At 39.6% G+C, this 24,489-nt stretch overlaps 1 protein-coding gene across 6 annotated transcripts in view; it reads left to right on the top strand.

The window, feature by feature from the left end:
- Window positions 1–24,489, top strand: part of RAPGEF6 (Rap guanine nucleotide exchange factor 6) — a 144,721-nt gene that overhangs the window by 29,103 nt on the left and 91,129 nt on the right. For 5 of the 6 annotated variants that reach the window (XM_035105426.2, XM_035105427.2, XM_035105429.2 and 2 more), the window contains exons 2-6: window positions 3,534–3,604; window positions 4,302–4,358; window positions 5,559–5,642; window positions 16,351–16,420; window positions 22,068–22,211. In XM_035105426.2, the coding sequence (XP_034961317.1) occupies window positions 3,534–3,604; window positions 4,302–4,358; window positions 5,559–5,642; window positions 16,351–16,420; window positions 22,068–22,211 (426 nt within the window). The remainder of the gene's footprint in view (window positions 1–3,533; window positions 3,605–4,301; window positions 4,359–5,558; window positions 5,643–16,350; window positions 16,421–22,067; window positions 22,212–24,489) is intronic. The other variant, XM_060271679.1, reaches the window with a different exon arrangement.

The following is a 24,489-nucleotide window of genomic DNA, read 5'->3' as shown; positions in this document are numbered from 1 at the left end:
CAGTGGTTTTTATCAAACTCTCTGGCAGCTCTTATTCCAAAGCATAAGTGATTGACACCAATCTAATACAGTATGTTTAATTGAGGCAGTCTCTTAAAAAGTGCTCTTTAAGGGTTTCATTTTGTCAAGTGTCAACATTGAATGAAGTTGCTTGGTCTTTCCACTAGGTGGCTCACACAAGCTACAATTCAACTTGTACTTCAAATGTATAGAATTATATTTTAAAACTAGTTTTTAAAACAATCTGAGAAATTATGGGCAACATTCATCAGATCCTAAAGTGATGTAGAACAATATTGTGGTAATAAGCAGATGCTGTTTAAATATCACAAAATTTAAAATTTGTTTGAAGCAGTACATTAATGTCTAATAAACGTGTATGGAATACGACCAGCAGTTGCTGACCATGGCTTGTTAGGGAGAAGCAAGCTATAATCCAGGTTTCAGATGTAATGCCAAGCAAAGCTTCATGGCTTATTTATTGCTTCTGTTGCAGTCATGAAAAGCAAAAAGTGATTGACTGGGCAGAGTGCCTGAGTCATCTGTTCATTCATAGGAAGCAACTAACTAACGATGACTTAGCATGATGTATAAACTAGAGCAGAGGTTTGATTCAAAGCATAGCTCAGTTTCTTAGTTGTTTTGCAACACCAACTCTTGTAGCATAACTATTTGCAGTATTTGGTCCCCTGGAATAGGGAACACTTTCTTGGGCCGACCCTAAACATGTTTAACTAGAATAGAATTCTTCTGAAACCAATGACACTTGTTTGTACGCATATGATTTTGGTTTAGATATACTATGCATTAACTAGGATGTTAGGAAATAACAGGGGTCAGGCAGGGGTCAGGAAGGTTTACCTCGCCTGGGCCAGTTCACTCCAGCGGAGATTATGCATGTGTGTGAGTGCGCGCACCCACGAATTCAGGCGCCCGCATCTGCGCAGACATGATTTACGGCGTTGTGGAAGCGAGTCCCTGCGCCATGCTGCGCTAGCTTAGTGCAGCACGCGGGGACTCATCAAATAGGCGGCTTGGTTCGGGGGCAGCTCATGGGCTGGTTAAACGACCCCTGTGGGCTGCTTGTGGCCCATGGGCCTTAGGTTACTGACCCCTGCTCTTAGGCCTAGATGGAAGTACCTGCTGCTGAGCCACTGCCACCCAATTGGGTTTGTGTGTGCCTTCCCGCCTCACCACTGGCACTGAGAGAAGGAAGCATCACTCTTAGTGATGTCTAGGGGCATGAAGTGGGGCAAGACTTCTGGGTGATGATGGCGCAGATGATGATGAAGGGGAGAAAGCATTTCCATCCTGCCCACACCCGCGGCAGTAGCAACAGGGGAAGTGTGGAGATGGATAGGGTTATCAGAAGCCACGGGGCTGGTTGGGTAAGATCTGCCATCATGCTTTTCTCCTCTCTTCCATGCTGCACCCCTGCTTGCCACCCCCAATCTGCTGCTCAGGGCATGCAGGGGCCCTGTTAGATGCAGGGCTGCAGCAGACTGCAGAAGAGGAATGTGAGGTGAGGGAAGGTTGAACAAGAGGAAAAGGAAAAGGGCAGAGAGCATAGGGAAAGGAGACTAGATTTTAACCACAGCATGGGACTAGAAGCTTGCAGGGACAGACTTTTCAGTTCTTAAGATGAGAAAGGTCTATAAGCTGTGTTTTGGGGTGAGGGAAATAATGCAATATGGATATAGGTAATGGGAAAAAAGTGTTGAAAGCAAGTGGGACCCACTGAGTGGTTTAAAAAGATAAGAAAAGTAATAGATGCAGTGAAAGGAAGACAAAGTGAAAGTTAGACTGGGTCCAAACTGCACACAGGACTTGTTGAAACAGTTAAGTCAGTGCATTATTGGCAGGAGGAAGTGGCCAGGCAGTCTGGGGTTTCTGTATCTACAAACCAGACAGTTCCAGGATTTCTGCGAGTTGTGGCTTCTGCTTTCATTGCAGTGTTGCTTCCCGGCAACGCTAAGGGGGCTATTCAATTGTGGTAGAAGGAATTTTACTCTCAAATTTTGAATTAAGCATACAGTACTGTACGTTGTCTGAGAAATTCTAGCAGGGAAGATGTAACTAAGAAAAGCTTCATTTAGAACATCAGGTCCCATTTTTTTTAAAAAAATGTTTATGCATATTTATAGATTGTGAGCCTGTCCTATGGAAAAAATATTTCTGTTTACTGAAGTCAAATTTTATACCACATTTTCCACAAAAAGTGTCCACAAAAAGTGATTAATCACTTAATCAAAGACAAAACCAACAGATTGTCAGTCCATCAGACAGAGATAGGATGGTAGATTATATTCAGAAATTTATACCAGTTAAATTAGAAGTTAAACAGCTAAATGAAATACTTGTTAGAATAAAAAAGCATTGAGGAGTCTACAAAAATGTAATACTGAGGGTAGGCAGATCTATTGGGACAGTGAATTCAACAAACTGGGCCAAGCCATCTCTTGCATGCTGTTACTAAATGTACCGGTACCTCATATTTGGGATGGCAGTCCTGGAGCTGGCCGTATAAAGATGTTTAAACTTTCATGGCTTCTATGACGGGGCATGGATGCTTACAATTTTGCTCCCAGGTTCCCATTAAAAGTGCAACAAATTTTCTTCATGCACTAGTTTGCAGAGAAGACTTGCTAATGCAGTATATTTAAAAACATAAGTGAATACATCTTTCTATGACAGCAGTATTTCTAGGTAGGAAAAACAAGTTGACAAAGAGATTCTGAAAAAGACTAACCTGTGAGATTTAGGTGTATAGCCATTCACCACTGGAGCTCTAAATCACATTTTGACTAATAAGCTCCCTGACAAATAGCTAGCACAAACAGAAGATAAATGGCATTTTAAGCAGTAACTTTTCCTTGGTGATCCAAGCATGACTTTGTTTTATGAGTGGTGAAGCATTATTGTGTTTGTTACATCCTTTGTATTCCTGTCTGCCATGTAACTAAAAGTTATTAAGCCAATGTTGATGCCACTGAATACATTTTTAATTTTTAAAAAAATGAATTATAGCCTTCCTTTAGAAAAAGTTATTATAAGGTGGTTTACAATACTATGTAAATTAAACAAATTTCTGATGATATACCATTATGGCTTATCAATGGCACACCCTACCCACATTTTAATCAAAGTTCAAGTGTGAAAATCCACCTAAGCCTGTGCTCTCTTATCCTTGGGTTGTGAAGTATATGATCTAATTCTGGCTTAAGTCATCTTGTTCCATCACTTGTAAACTTCTCTTTCCCTTCATTCCTATAAGCAGAGCCCTGTAGTGGAGGAGACCTCCAGGTACACAAAAACACTAAAAAATTGAGTCCAATATGTTTTGAACAGAGGTCTTTCTCAAAGGCACTCTTGAACAACCAGTTTTAACCTGGTGTCTGCATACTGTTGATAAAATTTTAGGTTTTCCTTCCTTCCTTTATCGCTAGACTGGCACCCTGTCCATTACACTGTACTAACTAAAGGTTACTCAAAATTCTGTTGCTGAATATAACATTTTATTTTATTCTTTTCAGGAATTAAATACTATCTACTACTATCTTCATGGAATGGACATACTGTCTCATCTCAGGGAGCATCAGTTAAGGTAAGAGCAGCTGGGCTAATGCAAAGGTGATTTTGGCTATACTGGTGAGAGGTCCATTCTTTGCATTCAGGCTTGCGATACTTGACTGTTTGAGGTAAGATTAGTGTTATATAGTGGGTCCCGCCAGTGGTAGTATAGTAACATCTTTATTCATGGCAGCAAGCAAGTAAAAAGACACACAAAACCCCCAGCCCTGCTGCTTTATATAGGCACTTGGGCTAGCCTACCCACCCAGGTCAGCTAATTAAAAGCAGTCACTACCTCCCTTAACTAGTTCCTGGCTGCTCTGCTACTGTGCTGTGCCTGCAAATTCAATACACAACAATTAGTCTTTCTGATTTTGTAAGTAAGAAAGCATGTATGCTGTTTTCTGCATGGAACCTTTTGTATGATGGATTGTGAAATATAGTCTGACATGTTGTTAAAGTAAAAGACTACAAATCGTAATGTGAAAATGATAATTACAATTTGTCTGTGGATTCTAAATATTGTATTCATCTTTGGGGGATCTGGGTTTAAATCTCAGCACACCGAATTCTCTTAACTTTAATTCCTCAATTATAAAGCAGGAATATTAATTTATTACCTCCTTGAGCACTGGTATTGCATAGGGGAGAACTGTGTACAATTAATAGTGCACAATTATCCAAAACATGATAAGTATGCTTCATAATGTTACTGAATTTCTTTTTCTCAGAATTATGACTTCCAGTGCACGTTACAAAAGGTACGATGGAAATCAAGTTTTGTTTTGGTAAGTGCACTTCACCGTTACCTAAATTGAAAATTTAATATATCTAGGACACTTCAACATTTATTTAGATTTTCTTAACACAGCTCGTAAAACACGTTCTTGTGGAATCGTCCCATATTTTTGCTGTGTATATGGTTTTGGCGTAGGTCATACTAGAACATTTCACTACATCACATGTGCAGAGTTAGGGCATGAGATTTCAAGAGATTGCAATAGACTCAGTGGAGCCCTGTCTTTTCCTCTCCATTTGCCTCTGATCATGGGTGTGTACACAGGCAAAGCAGTGGGCCATTAAAGGAAAAAGGAGGTATGGGAGCATCTTTCATTTCCACTCCATTCCCTTTCTGCTTCATGCTTAGATAGAATCAAGGTAGGTATAAAGCTGCCTAGGGCTATGCTTCCTAGTAACACATACTTACTAATAACACAAATGTTCCCTTCTGTTGTTGCTGGTGGGGTAGGATGTGGTAGGGAAAAACAGGAGTGTACTGAGATTATGGAGTTCTTCACACAGATGCTGTGCCTTCAGTGGACTGGACCATGTCCTTTTTGAAAGTCATTTAGTAAATTATAAATAGTAATACTCAACATTTATGTAGCACTTTCAAGTTTACATATACTTTCAGTGCATTATAATCCTTACAGCAACCCTGTAAGCTACATCAGAAGTGTTATCCCTCATATTTCAAATGCAGACGCTCCGAGGGAGTGGCTTGTCTAATGCTGCCTATCGAGTTAATAGCAGATACAAGATCTGAACCAGACACTTCTGATTCATACTTGGTTTTGTAGCCACTTTGCTACACTAGCTTTCTACCCTTTCTTAAAGAGCTGCCCGGAAGACCCAACTGTTACCTTAGCTGTCACCAGAAGGTTCAGAACCAAATCCTTTTTATTTGAATACTGTTTCTTTGGCTCAAGCAAGTTATGAATTCAAAGGAATTACACTACTCTCAAAATTATTTACCTTCTGTGACTTGTACCCCAAAAGAAACTGACACCTTGGGACAGAGCTCCCACATTTAAAGAGCTTCACCACTTGTTATATATTTGAGAGGCTCTCCTTTGCATGTTTGAAATTTGCCCTGATAGGGCAGTGAATGGTGAAAGACGTGTTTTCAAAGCTTTGATTAGATGTTTTTGATATATAGTGCACTTCACACTGATAGGATGTAGTTAATACTTGTTCCTTTTCTTTAGCTCAGATACTATTGCAAGATGCTGGTATATTCTTCTTTCTGGATCTGTGCTTATGAAGGACTCCATGTTTTTGCCACCTTGCAGGTATGTAAGAAGTTAGCATCTTTTTTAGTACAGGGGTGAAAACCCATAAAACTGGATGCCTAGTTAAATACATATTTTATAACACTAGATTTTCAAGTTTGTAGTACCTAATTTTGATAAGCTATGTAGTAAATCTTTACCCCTACTGTTAATAATTTGTTTCTGAACTTGGATAATTGGCATAAACTCCTCCAGTTTCTCTTCCTGCTTGGTCCACCCATCTTTAAATTTCCCCCAAGGATAATTGCCAATAGTACTCATTGTTCACTCCTTTTCTGCCATGGGGAGTCTGAATGGGAGCTGGTGTTTGTTAACAGCAAGCTCTGTGCATTGCTGCCTGTTTCCTTTGTGTTAAAGGTAAGCATAAATCCTTTGCATAGTTTGACATGTTAGCCGCCATTCATGACTTGAGCAGTGTGTATGGCACTTACTCTGCCTGAGTAGAAAATGTAAAGCAGGGCTCCTAGTTTATAGGTCACACCCCTGCCCCTCTGCCCCCGTCCTATAATGTCTTGGACAAGATGAATGAATACATGTTCAAAATAATTGATTTAGGTTTCCTTGATAGCATTAATCTTTGGAAGTGATAATTGTGTTCGCTTATGAACATTGAAGTAAATGATTATTAGCTTCTGACTATTAGGGAATATGAATTTGTCTTGTCTATATAGCATGAATTGCACCACATTTTTTATCCTTTATCACAAGGCAGATGGTAGTAGAGCTGTTCTGATGCAGCAGCACCCAGGCTGTCCACAAGAGTTTTTCAGGTAGCTGCCTTTTGTAGCAATTAAATTATTGCATAAAATTCATTGAGTCAGCAAACCAGGTTTCATCATCTTAAAATTCTACACAGAGTGAACAAAAACACAGTATAGCACGCTCTTTCAAAAGGTTGGCGCTATTCCACCCTTGTCTGTTAGCTAAAAGAGTGCCTCAAGCTGGGTTATACCTCCCAGTCACCTTTCTGCTCCCCAGCTGTTCTAGATGGGGTGTTATGAAAAGAGGTGCCCCTTCAGGTAACAGTTTCCCAAGCTCTTTAAGGCTTTATATTAAAACTAACATCTTGAAATTTAAAAGCTAGTGGCACATGATTGTGTGCCCGAAAGCCCGTCAACACTCTGGTTGCTGCATTTTGTCCCAGCTGCACTTTTTGAACAGTTCAAGAGCAGAACCAGAAAGAGTGAATTTCAGTAGTCTAGACATGAGATTATTAAAGAATGGATAACTATGACTAGGCTATCTCAGTCCAATAATGGTGGTAGATGGCAAACCATCTGTTGCTGAAAAAATGCTTTCCACATCATTCATGCCACTTTGGCCTTAAGTGACAGTAGAATACCACATTTTGTAAGCAATTACAGTACTAAAATTAGGCCTGAAGCCTGATTGAAATGGGTCAAGATAATTAGCTTCCACCAAGCACCCTTAAAGTTGCATGGCCACCACTCTCTGAAGTTCTCTGTAATTACTATTCTCTGTAATAATTATTCAATTGTGAGTGTCCTCTTACTGGCCAATCATCTGGGTCCAGCATGTCCTTCAATGTAGCTGATACCACTTCTTCCCACAGTGAAGAACTAACTCTCCCAGGACTCACCCAGTCAGTCTTTTGCTAGATGCACAAACCAAGGAGAGCAAGGCAAGGGGGTGAGATCACAGGTGAACACTTTCAGGCATTTTGTCCACATTTTGGTGCCTCTGCTCACCCAAAAGAGACCAGATAAGAACATAAGAACCATAGCTGCCAAGTTTTCCCTTTTCTCGCGAGGAAGCCTATTCAGCATAAGGGAAAATCCCTTTAAAAAAGGGATAACTTGGCAGCTATGATAAGAACAGTCTGCTGGATCAGGCCAGTGGCCCATCCAGTTCAGCATCCTGTTCTCACAGTGGCCAACCCTCCAGACCGAGCAGGATTCAATGCAGCATTCAGAGCTGCAGTTGGAAAGGAAAATGAGAAAAACTCACTGTACCCTAAGTTATTTCCAGTTTTATATAGGGCTCTTTGTATCCTGGTACTTGCTGCTATAGCAAATAATAGATATTGCTGCTCCTAGACCTAGAGTGAAACTTGCATTACATTTAATGGGTGACTGTACTGAGGAAGGTTATTCTTTGAAGAAACCCAATAAAGATACCTAACAGATGGTTCTTGGAATTGCGGTGTGAAAAGGCAGTGGATCGGCTCATTTTCAATCAGACTGTATTTGAACATAATAGTTTTAAGGAGCCATCATGACAAGGGCAGAACTGTATACTTTGTTCATTGATTCCTAAAATTCTTAGTATCCTGGATTTGTTGAATTTGTTCTGTGATGTTTGTATTGTTCTTTCTTTTGACACATCTATCTGAACATAAAATAAGTGTGTTCATACAAACCTAGCTTGTGGTGGAATAGTGTTTACTTTTAACACTTCCTTCAATATACTATGTGGCAAGCATTGAAGAATTTATTCATAGTATGTTCATGTAAGCACATTTTCTACTTTATTATGCTAAATAGCCAACACTACTAAATGAGATGCTGCTGTTGCCATTTGTTGCCAGCACGACAGCTTCACACATAATTGTTGGAGCATTTCAGATATATCCTATGTATTCTTTTCTGCACTAGTTCTTTTCCTGTAAAGGAGTTGCATAAGTATCTTCCCACTTTATCTGGAAGCTTTTAGTGAAGCGTAATTTCCCACCACATGTGTAGGTGTTCACTTTCAGGCAAATGTACCTTAGAGCCTGGATTTTTGCTAAAGTGGAGGATACCCATTTTCTTCTGTTCTTTTCTTTAATAGCACTTTTCCCCATTTCATTTTGAACATTGTTTACACACTTTCTAGTTCTGTAAATAAGGTGATGCTTTTATCTCACTGATTGCCACTAAATGTGGAGAAATAAAAGTTTTTATATTCACTCCAGGGACACTGCATGTGAAGTATCCTGCTAACCTATGGATTATGTGGTTCTGCTATCCCTTTATAATTCCACTATCACTATAAAACTTAAATAAAATTTTCCCCTTGGTGTTCTAGTAGAGTAGCAGGGCAGGGTATTGGGCTTCAGGCATTGGATAAACAGGCAGATCCATATTTAAAAGATAAAAAACAAATTTATTAATATTAGATTAGATATATGGCTATGTTCCAACAGTTAGTTTCCATTAAATGTGTACCGTAACTTTAAGGATGTTATATCCATAACTAAGGCTGCAGTCCAAAACCCTGGCCAGCAACTATGGCATTTGCAGCAAACAGGGTGTGGGGTGCAGAGGAAAAAATACTGTATATTCCTGTGTATAGGACTACTTTTTAACCCAGGAAAATTTTCTCAAAAACGGGGGGTCGTCTTATGCGCCGGGTCGTATTTCTTATACGGCGAGTATATACCAAACTATATTTTAACTGGAAAAGTTGGGGGTCGTCTTAAACGCTGGAATATACGGTAGGCCAGGCATCCCCAAACTGCGGCCCTCCAGATGTTTTGGCCTACAACTCACATGATCCCTAGCTAACAGGACCAGTGGTCAGGGATGATGGGAATTGTAGTCCAAAACATCTGGAGGGCCGAAGTTTGGGGATGCCTGTGGTAGGTCTTTGCTGTAGGCAGGGACAGAGTTCTCTGCGATATTCACTGGATAGCTTAGAAGACTTCAGACGGGTTTAGTCCAGTGGCATAGCATGGCTTTGGGAGCCATGGCCCATGGCCCATATTTTTGAGGGGGTGCGATCAGGTGCCCCCACAATGGGCTCCCTCATCGGAGCCTAGTCCTGGTGCACAAGGGAGCAGCAGAGACAATTTCCTCTTGCGACAACCCAATGCCACCAGCTGCAGCTCCACTCCCAGGTCCAGCCTGACCCAGGGGCAGAGAGCTGTGGAGCATGAGGCACCTGACTGTGGCAGGCCCCACCCTTCTCAAGGGTGTGCCCCATGCACCCGCTTTGGGCACCATTAACTTACTCTCTGCCACTGGTTAAGACTCGAGGAAGGGTAGGCAATTCCCTAAGGAGGATTTGCAGCTACCTTTGGTAAGCAAGGAGCACCTTTCCTCCCTAGTGCTGTCCCTAGCTATGTTAGTTAAGGTTACTTGTAAGTGGTGCAACACCCTCCTCCAGTGGATCAGAGCCCACCCCCAAGTTGGGAGCTTTGTCATTTGATCCTCAGATCTGCACTTTTTAAACCAGGATAAAATAGTGCTTAGAACTGATCCATCATTCTTGCTCAAGGTGAACTTGGTTTTTTGCAAATATGGGCACTCCATATTTTTATTTGGATAGGGGTTGTGTCTGTAAGGAATTTGGACGCCTTGTTTGTATGATTTTGGTAGACGTTCTTTAGTGAGAAGGTGACAGCATCCACACTGTCTTAGTGGCTGAGGAGGTATGTAGTTCTTGTATATCAATCTCCTAAAATCTCCTTGGGCCCCCTTGGGGGGTAGCACTGGTTTTTATATACAAAGGTCTTGGAATGTTCTCTGGGAGCACAGGAAAAAGGCATGTTCCAATCGGCAGGTGGGAAAAAGCCATTGCACACAATTCCTTTTCAACTTCAATTTCTCTCTGTCTTATAATGAGTTTCCTTATTGGTCCAAAAATTCTGAGGTAGTAATTCTTTCCATGTGTGTTTGTTCTTCAAATAGAACAGAGATGCTTGGTTTTTTCCTTATGAATCTCTCTTTCAGTAGTAAATTAAATATTTAGTATTTCATATTTACTATAAATAGTCATGTCTTTTTTTTTATTTTTATAAAACCAGCCACTTCACAAATGGCAATTGTTGAAATGAGGGAGCAAGGAATTATTTGTTGGAAATGTCTGGTTTGCTTGTAGAGTAATTATCTTGGTGTGCTTTCATTTTTTGAGGAAAGTTATGATACCTAATGTATATCCTGTGGATTTCACATTTTCATATGGGAATGCAGGCATTAGTCTGGGAGTTAGGAAATCATATGCAGGAATGCTTCCTTCTGGCATTCAGTCCTACTGAAGGTGCTGCACCCAACAGAATCGCATTCATAAGGGAAAGCTGAATGTGGGAAAATGTAGGATTAGCAGTCTGAGACCTGCCAAAGGTGCTTATCAGTTTTACTTCCCAATCCATTAATCAGCTAAGTTAGAATGCAGTGTTCTGAATTTATTTGCGTATTCTGGTTTATACGGTTTGTGAAATTGGCTGGGAATCATTTCTATTGTATATTGTTTTACTATTGGAGTAGCAGATTATAAATGAAAAATGATGTGGTTTTATTAATTTATGTAGTTCAGAAGGACTTCTCGATCTCTTTCTATTGTAGCTTGGCATATTTTTCTTTTTAAAAAAGACAACTTGAGTTTTGTCATTCTGCCATGAGTACTTGTATTCTGGGATATACAAATATAGAAGGAATAGCTGTTGCATAACAATGCATGAGAGGAACTGAAGTTTTAGTGAGAAGATGGATGTAATCTGAGTAATAAACATTTTGTGAATTCCTTCTCAGTGATTTAACTGCATGTGGTGGATTCAATTGTTCTCCAGTGCTTTTTTTCTTGTTTTTATCTGTTATTTTAAGCAAATTTAATGTTGTTTAATTGAAATAAATTACAGCTTTTATTATTTTGTTCCAGGCAACTGCTAAGTCAAAAGATAAAACTGGAGTTGTTAATAGAATTGCTGAGCGTTAGTTACCCTGTACTTAGAGGTCCACAGAACTCCCAACCTTCTGTTTGAGACCTTCTAAATTCACAGAGATTGTGATGAAGCAGAGACCAGTTTTTCCCTTTAAAAATGAGTCCTACACATAAAAGTTTCTTTTCATATACCGAACTGTACTGGTTTGAATTGTCCAGCCATGCCTTTGGATTCAGGTATCTTGTAGTATTTTAAGAGTCCAATATAATCCTTTTGTGCTGGTTGTGACAAGAAATGTGCTTTTGAAAACCAATCTTGTCAAAAGAACTGGAGTGCCTCTTTTGTTTGTTAATATTATTTACATAACAACAACAAAAAATTGATTGGCTCTCTAAATCAAAACAAAATTAAAAACATACAAACAACAAAAACTGCCATAAGATGAAATGCATCATTAAAACAGAATAATATAAGATCAGGAATGAACAGAGAATCTAGAATTAAGAATTGGTGAAACTAAAGCAGTTTTGTTTAGCAATATTTTAAAGGCTGCTCCAGACTGTTCAGTTTCTGTAGAGCCTCACCACATGTTTGATGCTCCACACTCAACTTTTAGCTGCTTGACTTCATGGAGGCTCACTGAGAGTAGACTGCTTCAGCTAAGTTCCTTCCTTTGCCTCTTTTACCCTGTCATTGAGATAGGTAAAGGTAAAGGGACCCCTGACCATTAGGTCCAGTCGTGACCGACTCTGGGGTTGCGCGCTCATCTCGCATTATTGGCCGAGGGAGCCGGCGTATAGTTTCCAGGTCATGTGGCCAGCATGACAAAGCCACTTCTGGCAAACCAGAGCAGCACATGGAAACGCCGTTTACCTTCCCGCTGTAGCGGTTCCTATTTATCTACTTGCACTTTGACGTGCTTTCGAACTGCTAGGTTGGCAGGAGCTGGGACCAAGCAACGGGAGCTCACCCCGTCACAGGGTTTCGAACCGCCGACCTTCTGATCAGCAAGCCCTGGGCTCTGTGGTTTAACCCACAGAGCCACCTGGGTCCCCATCATTGAGATACATTGCCATTTTTTGCTACCATTTACCACACTTCCTAAGATTACCTTCCTGTGAAAGGTAGTTCAGGCACAGAAAACTGCCTTATATAGTGAAGACAGGTGAAAATAATTCATTTTCTGCAATCTCATTTTGACCCCCTTGCCATCCAGTGGTCCTGTTGACTCTCTTAGTTGATTTCCCAAACCTAGGTCTACATGGAAATTTAGGATATGATCTACTAAGTGCTGATTTTATGGAACTTCCTTATGGGCATTACTTGTATATCTCCTATAGTTGTCACTTATGTGAAGCCTAAGCCTTTTGAAGGGGTAAATAATAGAATACGGAGGCTTTTGTCTTTTGCTTCTTGTGGAAACAGTAAAATGTTTGCGCTATAGATACTGCAGTTTTTCTTCAAGGTCATAAAAAATTATAATAAGTCTCAGGTATGACACCTTTTCTGCAATCTAATAATGAAAGACCTAAAAAGAGAGAGATTTCTTAAGATGTATGTAGCACCAGAGAGACTGGGGATAAGAAACTGATTTCCTCAAGCACAAGAAAAGGAACTTTGAAGTTGGCAGGGCATGGAGGGCAGCAAGGAAAGAAAAAAATGTTTAAGCTTAACAAATACATCCTGCTTAGTGTGTCAGCATGCGTGCAATATTTTTTTCTTCCACATACATATGCGTGAGCATTTTTCTGAAGTAGAAGAAAGGTTAAAGCGTCTGGGGAACAGAGCACAATAATGCACTGAAGCAAGAGAATGTACTAATTGAAAAAGGTTCTATGATAATAGAAAGCTTTGCTCATGTTAGTATAGTAACTTTTTGATGCCTTACCAGATTGCTCCCAATGACCATTTTTTAAACTGCAATCACCAGACTGAGCTGTAATATTCAAACAAGAAGGCACTGATATTTTTTTGAAGGTTGAAGTTGTTCAGTAGAGCTGAGGATGCTATCTCTAGCTCAATATTATCTACACTGACTGACAGGGACTTTCAGTGGGTTCAGTTGAGGTTTTTGTCATCCCTACTGCAGTTAGATGATTGTTGGAGTATTTCCAATGAAATTAATGGACTCAAGTTACTTGTCCACTGATGTCATTGGGTCTGCTCAGAGTATGACTATCATGTACCAGCCCATGTTGCAACACTTTTAATGCAAACCCCTCACAAGTAGATGATAAAATGTTTTAATAACAGTTAATGTGGTATATATTACTATTTCTGATAATTTCAGAAAATATGCTTCTAGAATATATATCCTATGATTTGATTCATTAATTCTGTACTTTGTCCAATTTGAAACATATTTCTTGTTTAGTCTAGTATGAGACAAGGTTTTAACAAGGCTGCCTTTTCAGTGATAGCCCCTGAGCTATGACATCCCCCCCCCCCGCGATATTATATAGGTTTTAACAGCAAGTCAAGACTCTTTGCACTGGCTTTTGGTGAGATGGGGTATTTTACTTATCCCACTTGCTGCTGCTTATGTGCGCTGCTGCTTTACTATATTTTACTGTGGTTTTTAAGTATTGCATTTTATATACTGCAAATTTTTTGTAAACCTGAATTGTGTTCAGTAGAATCTTGTTAATGGAAGACTCCAACAGTAGAAGAAATCTGGAAAAACAGGGTGGGGTTATCCTTCTGCAGAGATTAATTTCTGTTTGTAAAAAGGATTAAGTACACTACTGCCCCTGCATACAAGTAATCCAGAAGGCATTGAGTTTTGCTAGTGTAAAATGTAGTTCTGTGTCCTGTCACGTTTCATACTTCTGGAGATCCCCATTCTGACCCGCTTATTGCTTTGTTTCAAAGAGGTGCATTTAGTCATATTTATAAGTTTTGTACAGTTAACACATTTGAGGGCTCTGTGTTCTGTGATATATTATTAAAAAGAGATTTCACAGTTCTAATTACGATGCTCCTGCCTCCTACTGATGATGATCATAATTTGTTATCACTATGACTCTTAGTATTAAAACTTATCATTTTGAAAGAACTGAGGCATTCTTAGAATAACTTCAGGAAACATCTGTTCTTGATGAATCACATCTGTATTTTCTGGCATTTTATTTTATTTTATTTTTAAATTCTGGAGTTTAAACTGCATGGAGACTTGATCACACCCATTTTCATACTACCTAAGTATATATGTTGTCTGTTGGCTACACAACACTATTTTAAAGAAAAAAGACCTGAATAAGAGATCTTGGTTGAACTTGAAATATTTAGGAACTAATAAGATTTTCTTAATAACTCACAAAGTTCTGTAATACGCATAATCAAACAATTATGCATTCTCATTACCCTGATATTGAAACGTCAAATGATTAATTGGGTATTTTCAATTAAATAAATAATGAAAATTTCAAGAAAAGGAAATCAAAATATTAAAGCAATCAAAATATTTAAATATTTAAATCTTCATTGTTTAGCTTAGGTCTTTGACGCTTACCTGGTTTCCTTGTGCTGTATTTCACACTTTTTTGGAGGTGTGGTAAGATGTTTGCTCTCAATTTCATCATCAATAAGGAGACCAAATCTAGTTCCATGTGATTCAAGTGATCACACAGAGCAGGCTGTTGATTGTGGTATTTTGATTATTGTAGATGAAAGCCAATTTGACAAATCCATGCAAATAATTGCTTGTGTTTTATGAGAAGAAAATATACACTCTATCAGCAGGGATCATAAAGAGAAATACAATATGCCAGGAAACCTTCACACATTCATATGTAGCATTAAGTCTTTCACACCTCCCTCAGTTGGGGGATAACTAACAAAATTTCCTAAGGACACTTTGTTTTTTCTGTTCAACTAGAGAATTTCCCCTTGCTCTAAGATGTTCTGCTGTGTTTAGTAGTGACCACAGTGTTTATCATACCATATACTGTAGGCAGTTATTTCAGTTCTTTGGCTCCTTGCATGCACTGGAGCTGTACTCCATAAACTGATCAAGGTGTTGTTGTTGTTGTTGTTGTTGTTGTTGTTGTTGTTGTTGTTGTTGTTGTTGTTGTTGTTGTTGTCACAGTCGTGTCATGTCTTGTGTGGGTGTTAGGTTCTGGTGGTGGTGGTGGGGAGTGGTTAGTGCATAAAGCCAAAATTGTGTCAAAACCACTCCCAGGAACTGCTACTGTGCGAACAATCTTACTTTTCGGCACAAGAGTTTCCCAGAACAGTAAGCAAGGCAGAGAGCTAAAAAGGGCTTTCCGTTGCAGGAAAGCCTGGTGTGGAAAGAACTGTTAAGCTCTCTGCCTTGCATTTGTGTGGTATCAGCAGGTTCGCCACCAAGCGCAGAAAGCTGTGACCATGCAAGTTAAATGCACAGCAGTTGCGATCCTACTGTGTTTCCATGTATAGACCACTTGATAGCTTTAGATCTTGAAGTGGGTCACAGTAGCTACACTTGCATAATATATATATATCCACAATAAGAGCAATAAAAACAATGTAAAATTATTTACATTAAAAATACATGAACAGTATCCATAATAACAATATCAGGAAAGTCGCAAAGCATTACAAGGCAGCAAAATGTAGATTCCCTAACCAACATAAAACACACTGTTCATGCAGCCACTCATCCAACCACACTTTCACTATCTGTTCCCACAACCACTATGATCATTCACTCCTTCATATGGTACCTCTATCAAGCAGCCACTCATGGGCAAACCACTTACTCTCAACATAATTACACCCCACATACCAAGGATTGCTGCCAAGCATAAACATATAAGAGTATCTTTCCATCACTGAAGAACTAATGGACTTATGGCCCACAGGATCATCAATACTCTTCTCACATATTTCACTTGGGAGTGGCTCAGTTCTATGCCACAACAATCTCTGATGGTTGAACAAGCTGCATAATGTGATGGTGCATCAAAAACAAATATTGCCCCTTTAATAGGCATGTAAAATATAATCAAAGGTACTGTTTCACAGTGTCTTGTTACTAGTATTCCTATAATTCACCCCTGCTCTGTTTGATTTTGTTGCTTACTGTTAATGTGTAATAATACTTTCCTTCTTATTTTTTCTTCTCAGCTTTGGCAAGCAATCTGGAGGAAAACGAGGTTGCGAGTGTATTGTATTGGAACCTTCTGAAATGATTGTGGTAAGGATAGACTTTTAAAAACCAGTGTGCATAGTCCCCCTTGAAATAGTTATGTTCACTTTGGCTGCAGTTCTAGAGAATTCTATCACGAACCTTACCATGGCTACCATCAATGAGTGGTGTGCTAGTGCCTGGATTGCTCTGGATTTTCTGGAAACTGGAGCAACAAACCCATGAGTCTTGACTATGGGGTGTTCCTCTCCTGTCTATGGTAATAAACCAAGTTTTGTTCTTGGCTTACTGGTGGCAGCTTGTTTGGCAGAAACAAAGTAGGAGTGCTAGTTTGTTGCTGCCAGTGCCAAGAAGGAGAAAGTGAAAAGGGAGTAATTTAATAGTGTGCACTTAGCACACTGCTCATTCATGGTAACCCAAGGTGTATGGCTTACTGTGATCTATGAACAGAGTGACTGTTATTTTCTTAATCAAGGCTTTCCTATCATTATGGACACCATGCTCAATATGTCTAAGCTAAACTGCTTGTGTGTTTGCTGCAATATGGCACTACTGGTCCACAATCCTGTTATATTCTACAGGTATTCTGAAATCTTTTCTTCTTTCTCTAAACATATAACTAACGTTCCTCTGCTTTACCTAACTACTGGCGTTATTTAATTTTATTCTGTTTTTGTTATTCATTAGTACAGGCATCCCCAAACTTCGGCCCTCCAGATGTTTTGGACTACAATTCCCATCATCCCTGACCATTGGTCCTGTTAGCTAGGAATCATGGGAGTTGTAGGCCAAAACATCTGGAGGGCCGCAGTTTGGGGATGCCTGCATTAGTACATGTATGTCAGCCCCCCCAACCGATGCCCTCCAACCAGAGTCAGCATGGTCAGTGGTCAGAGATGACCTCAAGTTCAAGGGTACCAGGTTGGTGGAGGTTGACATACCTAGCGCTTCATAACTTCTGTTTGCTTTGGAACTTGTAAAACGTCATATATCTGTGTAGGCTGAGAGATGTGTGTGCGCATGTACACCTGTGTACTTGGGAATTGAAGCAAGACATCTTGACCACTTTGAAATATTTAAAAAGATACTGAGATGGAATTTTACAGCACATTCACTGAGTGTGGGCAGGAACTTCCAATCTGCAGTACTGTATAGAAAAATGGATTAAGCTGCTAAACTGTAAGAGCAGTTCAGAAATAAAATACCCTCCTTTCTCTGGATCTTAATCTCTATCTTATAAAGAGCTTTGCTTAAAAAAAGCCTTTCATTTATAAAAACCTATGATATGGCTTATGAAACCTGAGCTTTTGAAGTTGTTTTAATGCTTACTGCCCAGTGCTGATGCTTTGATATATACCTATGACCTATTACTTTCTATTTCTTTTTTGCCTCCTTTTGTGTATTGCCAGAAAGTTTAGGTTAAAGCTAGATCATGCAAGATGTTACTGAAAATATCAACTGCCTTATTTTTTTCTGTGGCTGTATTGTTAGCGACATTTACATGGAATATTGCCTTTGTATGGGTCACTTTAAGCCTTTGCTCCCTTCAACTCAAATCTGTTACAGCAGTCACCATATTTTTTCAGTCATTTGTGGGTTTTTTTTGGTATTACTCTTTGATCTAGCCTTTTGATTCTTGAATATATTCCGTGTCTACATCTGTAACGGAGAGGAATGAGCCCATAAATTTCGATGTTCTCTCTTGGAAATGTGCTCCTCTCTTGGAAATGTGCACAGTGGGAAGATAGGATGCATTTCTTGTATTGGGTTTTTATTTCTACCACTTTTTAATACCGACATATTAAAAGTCATGGTGGCTTTCCTTTGGTAACCTGGAGTTCTGATTACTCCTCACAGGTGGCTTCTGCTATTGCCATACACAGCAAAATCGAAAGCAACACGATGGCCATCGTGTTGCTTTCGATTTTGCTGAGTCATATTTTGCAACACGGGGGGGGGGGGTTGTTTGTTTACTCATTGTCATACAGAAACATTTCTTTGTTTCCTTTTGGGAGCAACTGAAGTATGGTGTACAAATGCACTAAATAAATAAAATATTTCTTTTGCTCTCTGTTTGCATCCTGGCCTTAAAAGTAAGGGGAATGGGAAGTAATACTGGGTGACACATTGGGCTCACTACTGTCCTATCAGACTGAATGCATGGCTCTTTCAGACTTTGCTTCAAGCAGGGTAGGGTTGGAGAGGGGAACTTTTTTCTCTCAAGGACTGCATTTAGGATGGGTGGGTTCCATGCCAGTGGTGGGCAGGGCCCAAGCCAAGTTTGTTTTCTTTTCTCCCTGCCACCTCTCCCCTCCCCCCCTTTTTTTGCTTGTCACCTGCATGAAATTAGACCTAGCGCCACAGGTTGCCCACCCTCGGCTTAAACAATGGAGCTTTGCCAGCTAGGCTTACAACTTTGCATAGCACATTTTGCCACTTTGATGCCTATTGAGGCAACTAGTGCAATTGAATACATTTGTTAGGAAATCAGCCCTGAGTGCTCACTGGAAGGTCAGATCCTGAAGCTGAGGCTGCAATACTTTGGCCACCTCATGAGAAGAGAAGACTCCCTGGAAAAGACCCTGGTGTTGGGAAAGATTGAGGGCACAAGGAGAAGGGGATGACCGAGGATGAGATCGTTGGACAGTGTTCTCGAAGCTACGAACATGAGTATGACCAAACTGCGGGAGGCAGTGGGAGACAGGAGTGCCTGGCGTGCTTTGATCCATGGGGTCACGAAGAGTCGGACACGACTAAACAACAACATCTTTGAATTTGGTTGCCATTGCTAATGGCCCATTTTTAGAATTGTTATGCTATGTCCTTTGCTGTCTTTGTTTTTAGAAATGTTATACTGTTACTTTATTCTGCTGTATGATTTCAGCTTTCTTGTATGTAATGTTTTATTGGTTAGTTTTTGTTAAATTTGGAAGTTACTCTGCCTAAGAAGCATTGGAAATCTACAGTGCCCAAGAAGCATTGTAATAAAGAAAGCAAGAGAAATTGTCAACAAAAGCTGTTTGTTATAGAGATTTCGCAGTTCCTTTGACTGTATTTTTCAACTGCATAGTACTGGCAATATCTGAAGGAAGCAGGTGGGCGTAGTTACTATAGTTCCTGCTAGCAGTTCATTGTATTTGCCTTTCTGGTAGCAAACATACTTAACCTTTTGCTTTCATAGTATTCCGCCTGTGATGTATATAAAAAAAACCTTGTTTCAACTGGAAAACTGCTTTGCATAGGTCCATAATTCCCTAAATACTATGATATATTTTCACTTGTGAACAGAATAATAGTGCTTGATTGTGAAGGTACTAAGAGTCCACAGTTCTCACTGAAATACCTATGAGCTTAATATATTTTTAGTCTTTCAAAGGGTTTGGGCTACATGGCAATGGCATTTTCTATTCAGAGAGTAAAGTACAAGAAGTGGTTTTGGGGATTCTAGATTTGGTGAACTGCAGAGTGAGCTTGGAAAAAAATGTTTTGATATATTGGTGGTTGCCAAGCTATTTAGCTATCAGGGACATTTGCAAATCAGAGACGCTGTCTTGGGCACCCCTGCCCCCAAATAACCTACCATACACCACAGCCTATTATTTTAGCTACAATAGAATTCTTCTTTCAAGCCTATTTTCAGCAGGGGATTAAGAACCTGCAGGTGCCAGGGAAGGCCTCTGTGCTACCTCTACTATATACAAATAATGAACTCATTTCACAAGTGCCGGTCTTTGTGCCTTATATCGCATCATAAGCACAAAAAAGGGGAGATACCAGCAGGCTTGAAGAATAATAGACTTGAAAAAGTGTCTCTGTGTTGTAATGTGTATTGTGTATGATCCATGAAGTGTAGTAACCTGTACTTTGTAACCTTTTACATGCTTTTTTTAATAAAAAAACCTTTGTACTCAGTCCTCACTACCAGAGCAGCTTCTGGCATGAGATAATGACATCATCATATTGCGCAAAATCACAGCTAAAGTATTTGTAAATAGGAAGAAAGTCAAGTGCCTTTGCTTGCTGGGTGCACAAACGACTGAAAAAGATAAAGAATCAGAAGAAAACAAATAAGAATCATGCCAGGGACTAGAAATGAATATAATTTTTGTAATAATTTCCTACATGCCATGTAGATATATTCTCATAACTACATAAACACATCTAAAACAATAATAATTTTATTATTTATACCCCGCCCATCTGGCTGGGTTTCCCCAGCCACTCTGGGCGGCTACATTTCTTCAGATATATTGTTCCTCAAATAACTATTGTAAATCTTTTTTGGTACAGCCTACCCATACTGTTGGGACGCGGGTGGCACTGTGGGTTAAACCCCAGAGCCCTAGGGCTTGCCGGTCAGTGGTTCGAATCCCCGCGACGGGGTGAGCTCCCATTGCTCGATCCCAGCTCCTGCCAACCTAGCAGTTGGAAAGCATGTCAAAGTGCAAGTAGATAAATAGGTACCGCTACAGCGGGAAGGTAAACTGCATTTCCATGCGCTGCTCTGGTTCGCCAGAAGCGGCTTTGTCATGCTGGTCACGTGACCTGGAAGCTGTACACTGGCTCCCTCGGCCAATAACGCAAGATGAGCGCCACAGGTCCAGAGTTTGGTCATGACTGGACCTAATGGTCAGGGGTCCCTTTACCTTTACCCATACTTTAAGGTCCATTGATTTCAGTGAGAGAAATTTAAGTAGCTGCTTTAATCTCCTTTGGAATTTAATGTGCACATCCTTGATAGGCTTCTATCCTTTCTGAATGATCTAATTCTCTCAAATATTGATAGCTGTATGAGTTGTGTGTTTTTCTGTGCAGTGGATTGCTTGCATTGGTAGACGAGGATAGGAAGACCTTTTTCCAATGTGAAAATGAACTTTCTTTGAGTGTTTTAAGTGCAAATGTTCCCCTCTAATTTCTCAGTTCTTTTTACATGCGAGCCAGTTGCAGTGATAAACTAATTTCTTCCCTTGGTACACACTTACATGTAATATACAGTTGAAATACTGAATAGACACTGTTGTCACTTGTTTCTTGTATATATGTGTCTGTCTGTGTTGTTTCCTGCTGAGATTTCAAAAGGAAATGTGAAGAAAGAACTTGCTTTTTATAGAATAAATGATCACAAATGGCAGTAAGCTTTCAGCCTGAACTACTGTCATATGGTTCAAAATGTTGTTTCAAAAAGTTAGCATTGCCACATTATGGCTCCTGCTAAGGTTTGAACAATCTGATGTATTGAGCATCAGGACTTTTTAAAAAAGTATTTTGCTGCATATTTTTGAGGTGCTGGAACATACTGGTGAGTGGAAGAGAGCAAATTGTGTATGTTGAGGTTGTAGTTTAATATATCAAGCTGACAACTTTTACCCTGTGACTATGCAACTGTTTTAATTTTAAACAGTCTGAGTTCAATGAATAGGTTTTTTATTGCTGGTAAGGTAGTCTTGCTTAGTTTAGAAAAAAAAAGCAGCTCTTTCCGGGAAGGAAATTGTGGCCTTCCAACTCATTGTAATAACACTGTTGAAGACGTGTAGCTCTAGTTTCAGGATCTTGCAATAGGCTGCCTTCAGATAAACTTCCCCAGACGTTACTAGCTCACGCTGAGCTTTTTCTCATGAGTTTTTTAAGATTACACAGACTTTCAATGATATGGAAGAACTGGATGTTTAATCAGGATCCTGAACATGTGTTCCAGGTGGATAACTCGAAAGAGAATGAAGACAACATCCTGCAAAGGGAAGTGCCCCTCCGACAATCTCGACGAAGGTTTAGGAAGATTAACCAGAGGGGAGAACGTCAGACCATCACAGATAACGTGGATGTTAGCAGCTATCTTTCGGTGAGTGTACTTATTTCCATGGTTCAACCTGTTTGGCTGAGGCTTGCTCTTTCTGTAGGAAATATTGATGAAGTCGGAGATGAAGAGGTGGATAAAATTTACAAAGGCGATTTTGTTGACTTAGAGTTGTAGGTGGCTTTTTAGGAGTTGACTGTAATGCAGCTGTAGCCTTTTAAGAGTCGTGCTAATGTACTATCCGTTGGTGAAGACTACTTCAGACCAAATAACTCTGTGGTTACATTTAGTAAGTTTAGACTGAGACTGATCAACTGGAGTTGTGTTCAGGTGCATTTTCTGGTAGCCCAGCTGCTACCAAACCCCCAGATATTTAGTATGATTAATTATTTGTTTGAATCTATTATGCAGCACCTCAATTTCTTCTAGGTTTTTAGTAATCTCCATTACAAAAGGCTTAGGGCTGCTAACTAAAGCACACACATGCACAAACTTTGATTTAAAGTATAATTTGATTAGATGCTCATCTACTTTCTGTCAGCCTAACTCTGAATACCAAAAGGTTGTTCTCAGATAACTGTTCAGAAAGACCAGGCTTCAATTTAGGATTATTATTTTGTAAAAAGAAGACATGGACATATTTGCATCCTCTTCCCTATTTCAACCAGGCTGTAAATGAAGGGGATCTGTAGGAAACAAGCCCGGCTGCTGCTTGGTGTGCCTATAGGGTAGAGTCAGCCCAAATCAGGAAGAGCTGTCTTGTGCGAGTAGATGCCTCGTTGGGGATTCCTTGCCTCACACTGTTACAGAGCAGTCCTAAACTCTGGACAGTGTTTTGGGGCTGAGTACAGGACAGAGAAGAGAGAGAACAATATTGGTTGATACCATTTGCTTGAAGCCACAGGAGGGGAGAGTACTCCTGACCAAGGGACCTGCTTGCAAGCTTACCACAGGCATTTGGTTAGCCACTGTGAGAACAGGATGCTGGATTTAGATGGTCCATTTGCCTGATCCAGCAGCCTCTTCTTATATCCATGTGCTGTGTTCTGCTTGGACAACCATGGGATAAAAGCATGCACACACACATGAATATATCCCACCTTTAGGCAGAGTTTTATCTTTGTTACAGTTGTGATAAAGGTAAGATAATGTTCTCTGAGTGCAATCCTATTCTTTCTGGGAGCAAGTCCCATGGAACTCTTTTGAGTAGACATATAGAGATTTACCCCATACTTGCATGCTGACATAAAATTTGATATCAGTGGTAAAAATTATTACAATAAGTAATTCTAATTATTGTAATTATTAAAGTAAGTAACTCAGATGATATCATAATAAATTGTGACTGGTAGGGAGAATTTGTTGCTTGTGTTGAGAGTTCGGGGCAACACCTTTTTGTTTAAAACGTCTAATTCTTGAAAAAGCTTGGTGTAGTGAATACAGTACTGTGGTAATTTTAAATAAATTGAAGTGCATATTTTAGGCATATTTTCACTGAAAAAGCAATTGTGATACTGGCATTATTTTTGATAGTGAATGTATGAATATCCTTAAACACATCCTTCAATCAGATCGACATGTTCTTGCACTATTTATTGTTTATAGGCTGTGTATTCATTTTCCCAATATGTAAAGTAATAGCTGTTTCAGACCTTTTCCCTCTTTTATTTATCAGTCAGTCTTGTATTGTATATTTCTATCAAGGGGCCCAGGATAGTTTACCTGTTTGTTTTAAAAAATGTCACCATAAGAAGTCAGTGAGGCATAAGCCTGTGGGATTTTGAATTTTGGATTAATGTAATCAAGGCAGAAAGACGAGATTTTCCTTTTTTCAGTAATTGATGGAATCTTGCAGTTTTGGTCGAGATGAGGATCTTCTGTATAAGATTATTCCATTTTATGTTGGGCAGTCATTTAGCCCAGTGGTGATGGGGAAGGATTTCCCAGTAAATAGCCCCCCCCCCCACTGTTGCAGACATCTGAGAGAACAACCAGCAGATGATTCTTTTCCTGTTACTAAGGAACTAACTCTAGTTTTGTGTGGGCTGCATTTAACCAGGATGTGGATTTTTCTTTTATTAATTTAAAATTGATTTAGCAAGGACTTGCCATTGGGAAATGCTAATCATTCCATAACAAGGACTTATCTGGTTTCACATTGCAAAGTGTCCTGCTGAGAAGCCAGCAGCTTTCATATACCAGAATTTTGCTTTCTCACAACTTTCATCTTTTTAATGCATTCCTCTCCTATTAAATTGATATATTATTGTGAGCTTCACCCAACCCTAATGAAAGATACCAAAGAATTGGATAGGGAATCTCA

The sequence above is a fragment of the Zootoca vivipara genome, chromosome 2 (genome assembly GCF_963506605.1).
Source record: "Zootoca vivipara chromosome 2, rZooViv1.1, whole genome shotgun sequence".
NCBI classification, from domain to species: domain Eukaryota; kingdom Metazoa; phylum Chordata; class Lepidosauria; order Squamata; family Lacertidae; genus Zootoca; species Zootoca vivipara.
The sequence above is the reverse complement of the archived record's forward strand: the minus strand, read 5'-3'. Positions and strand labels throughout refer to the sequence as shown.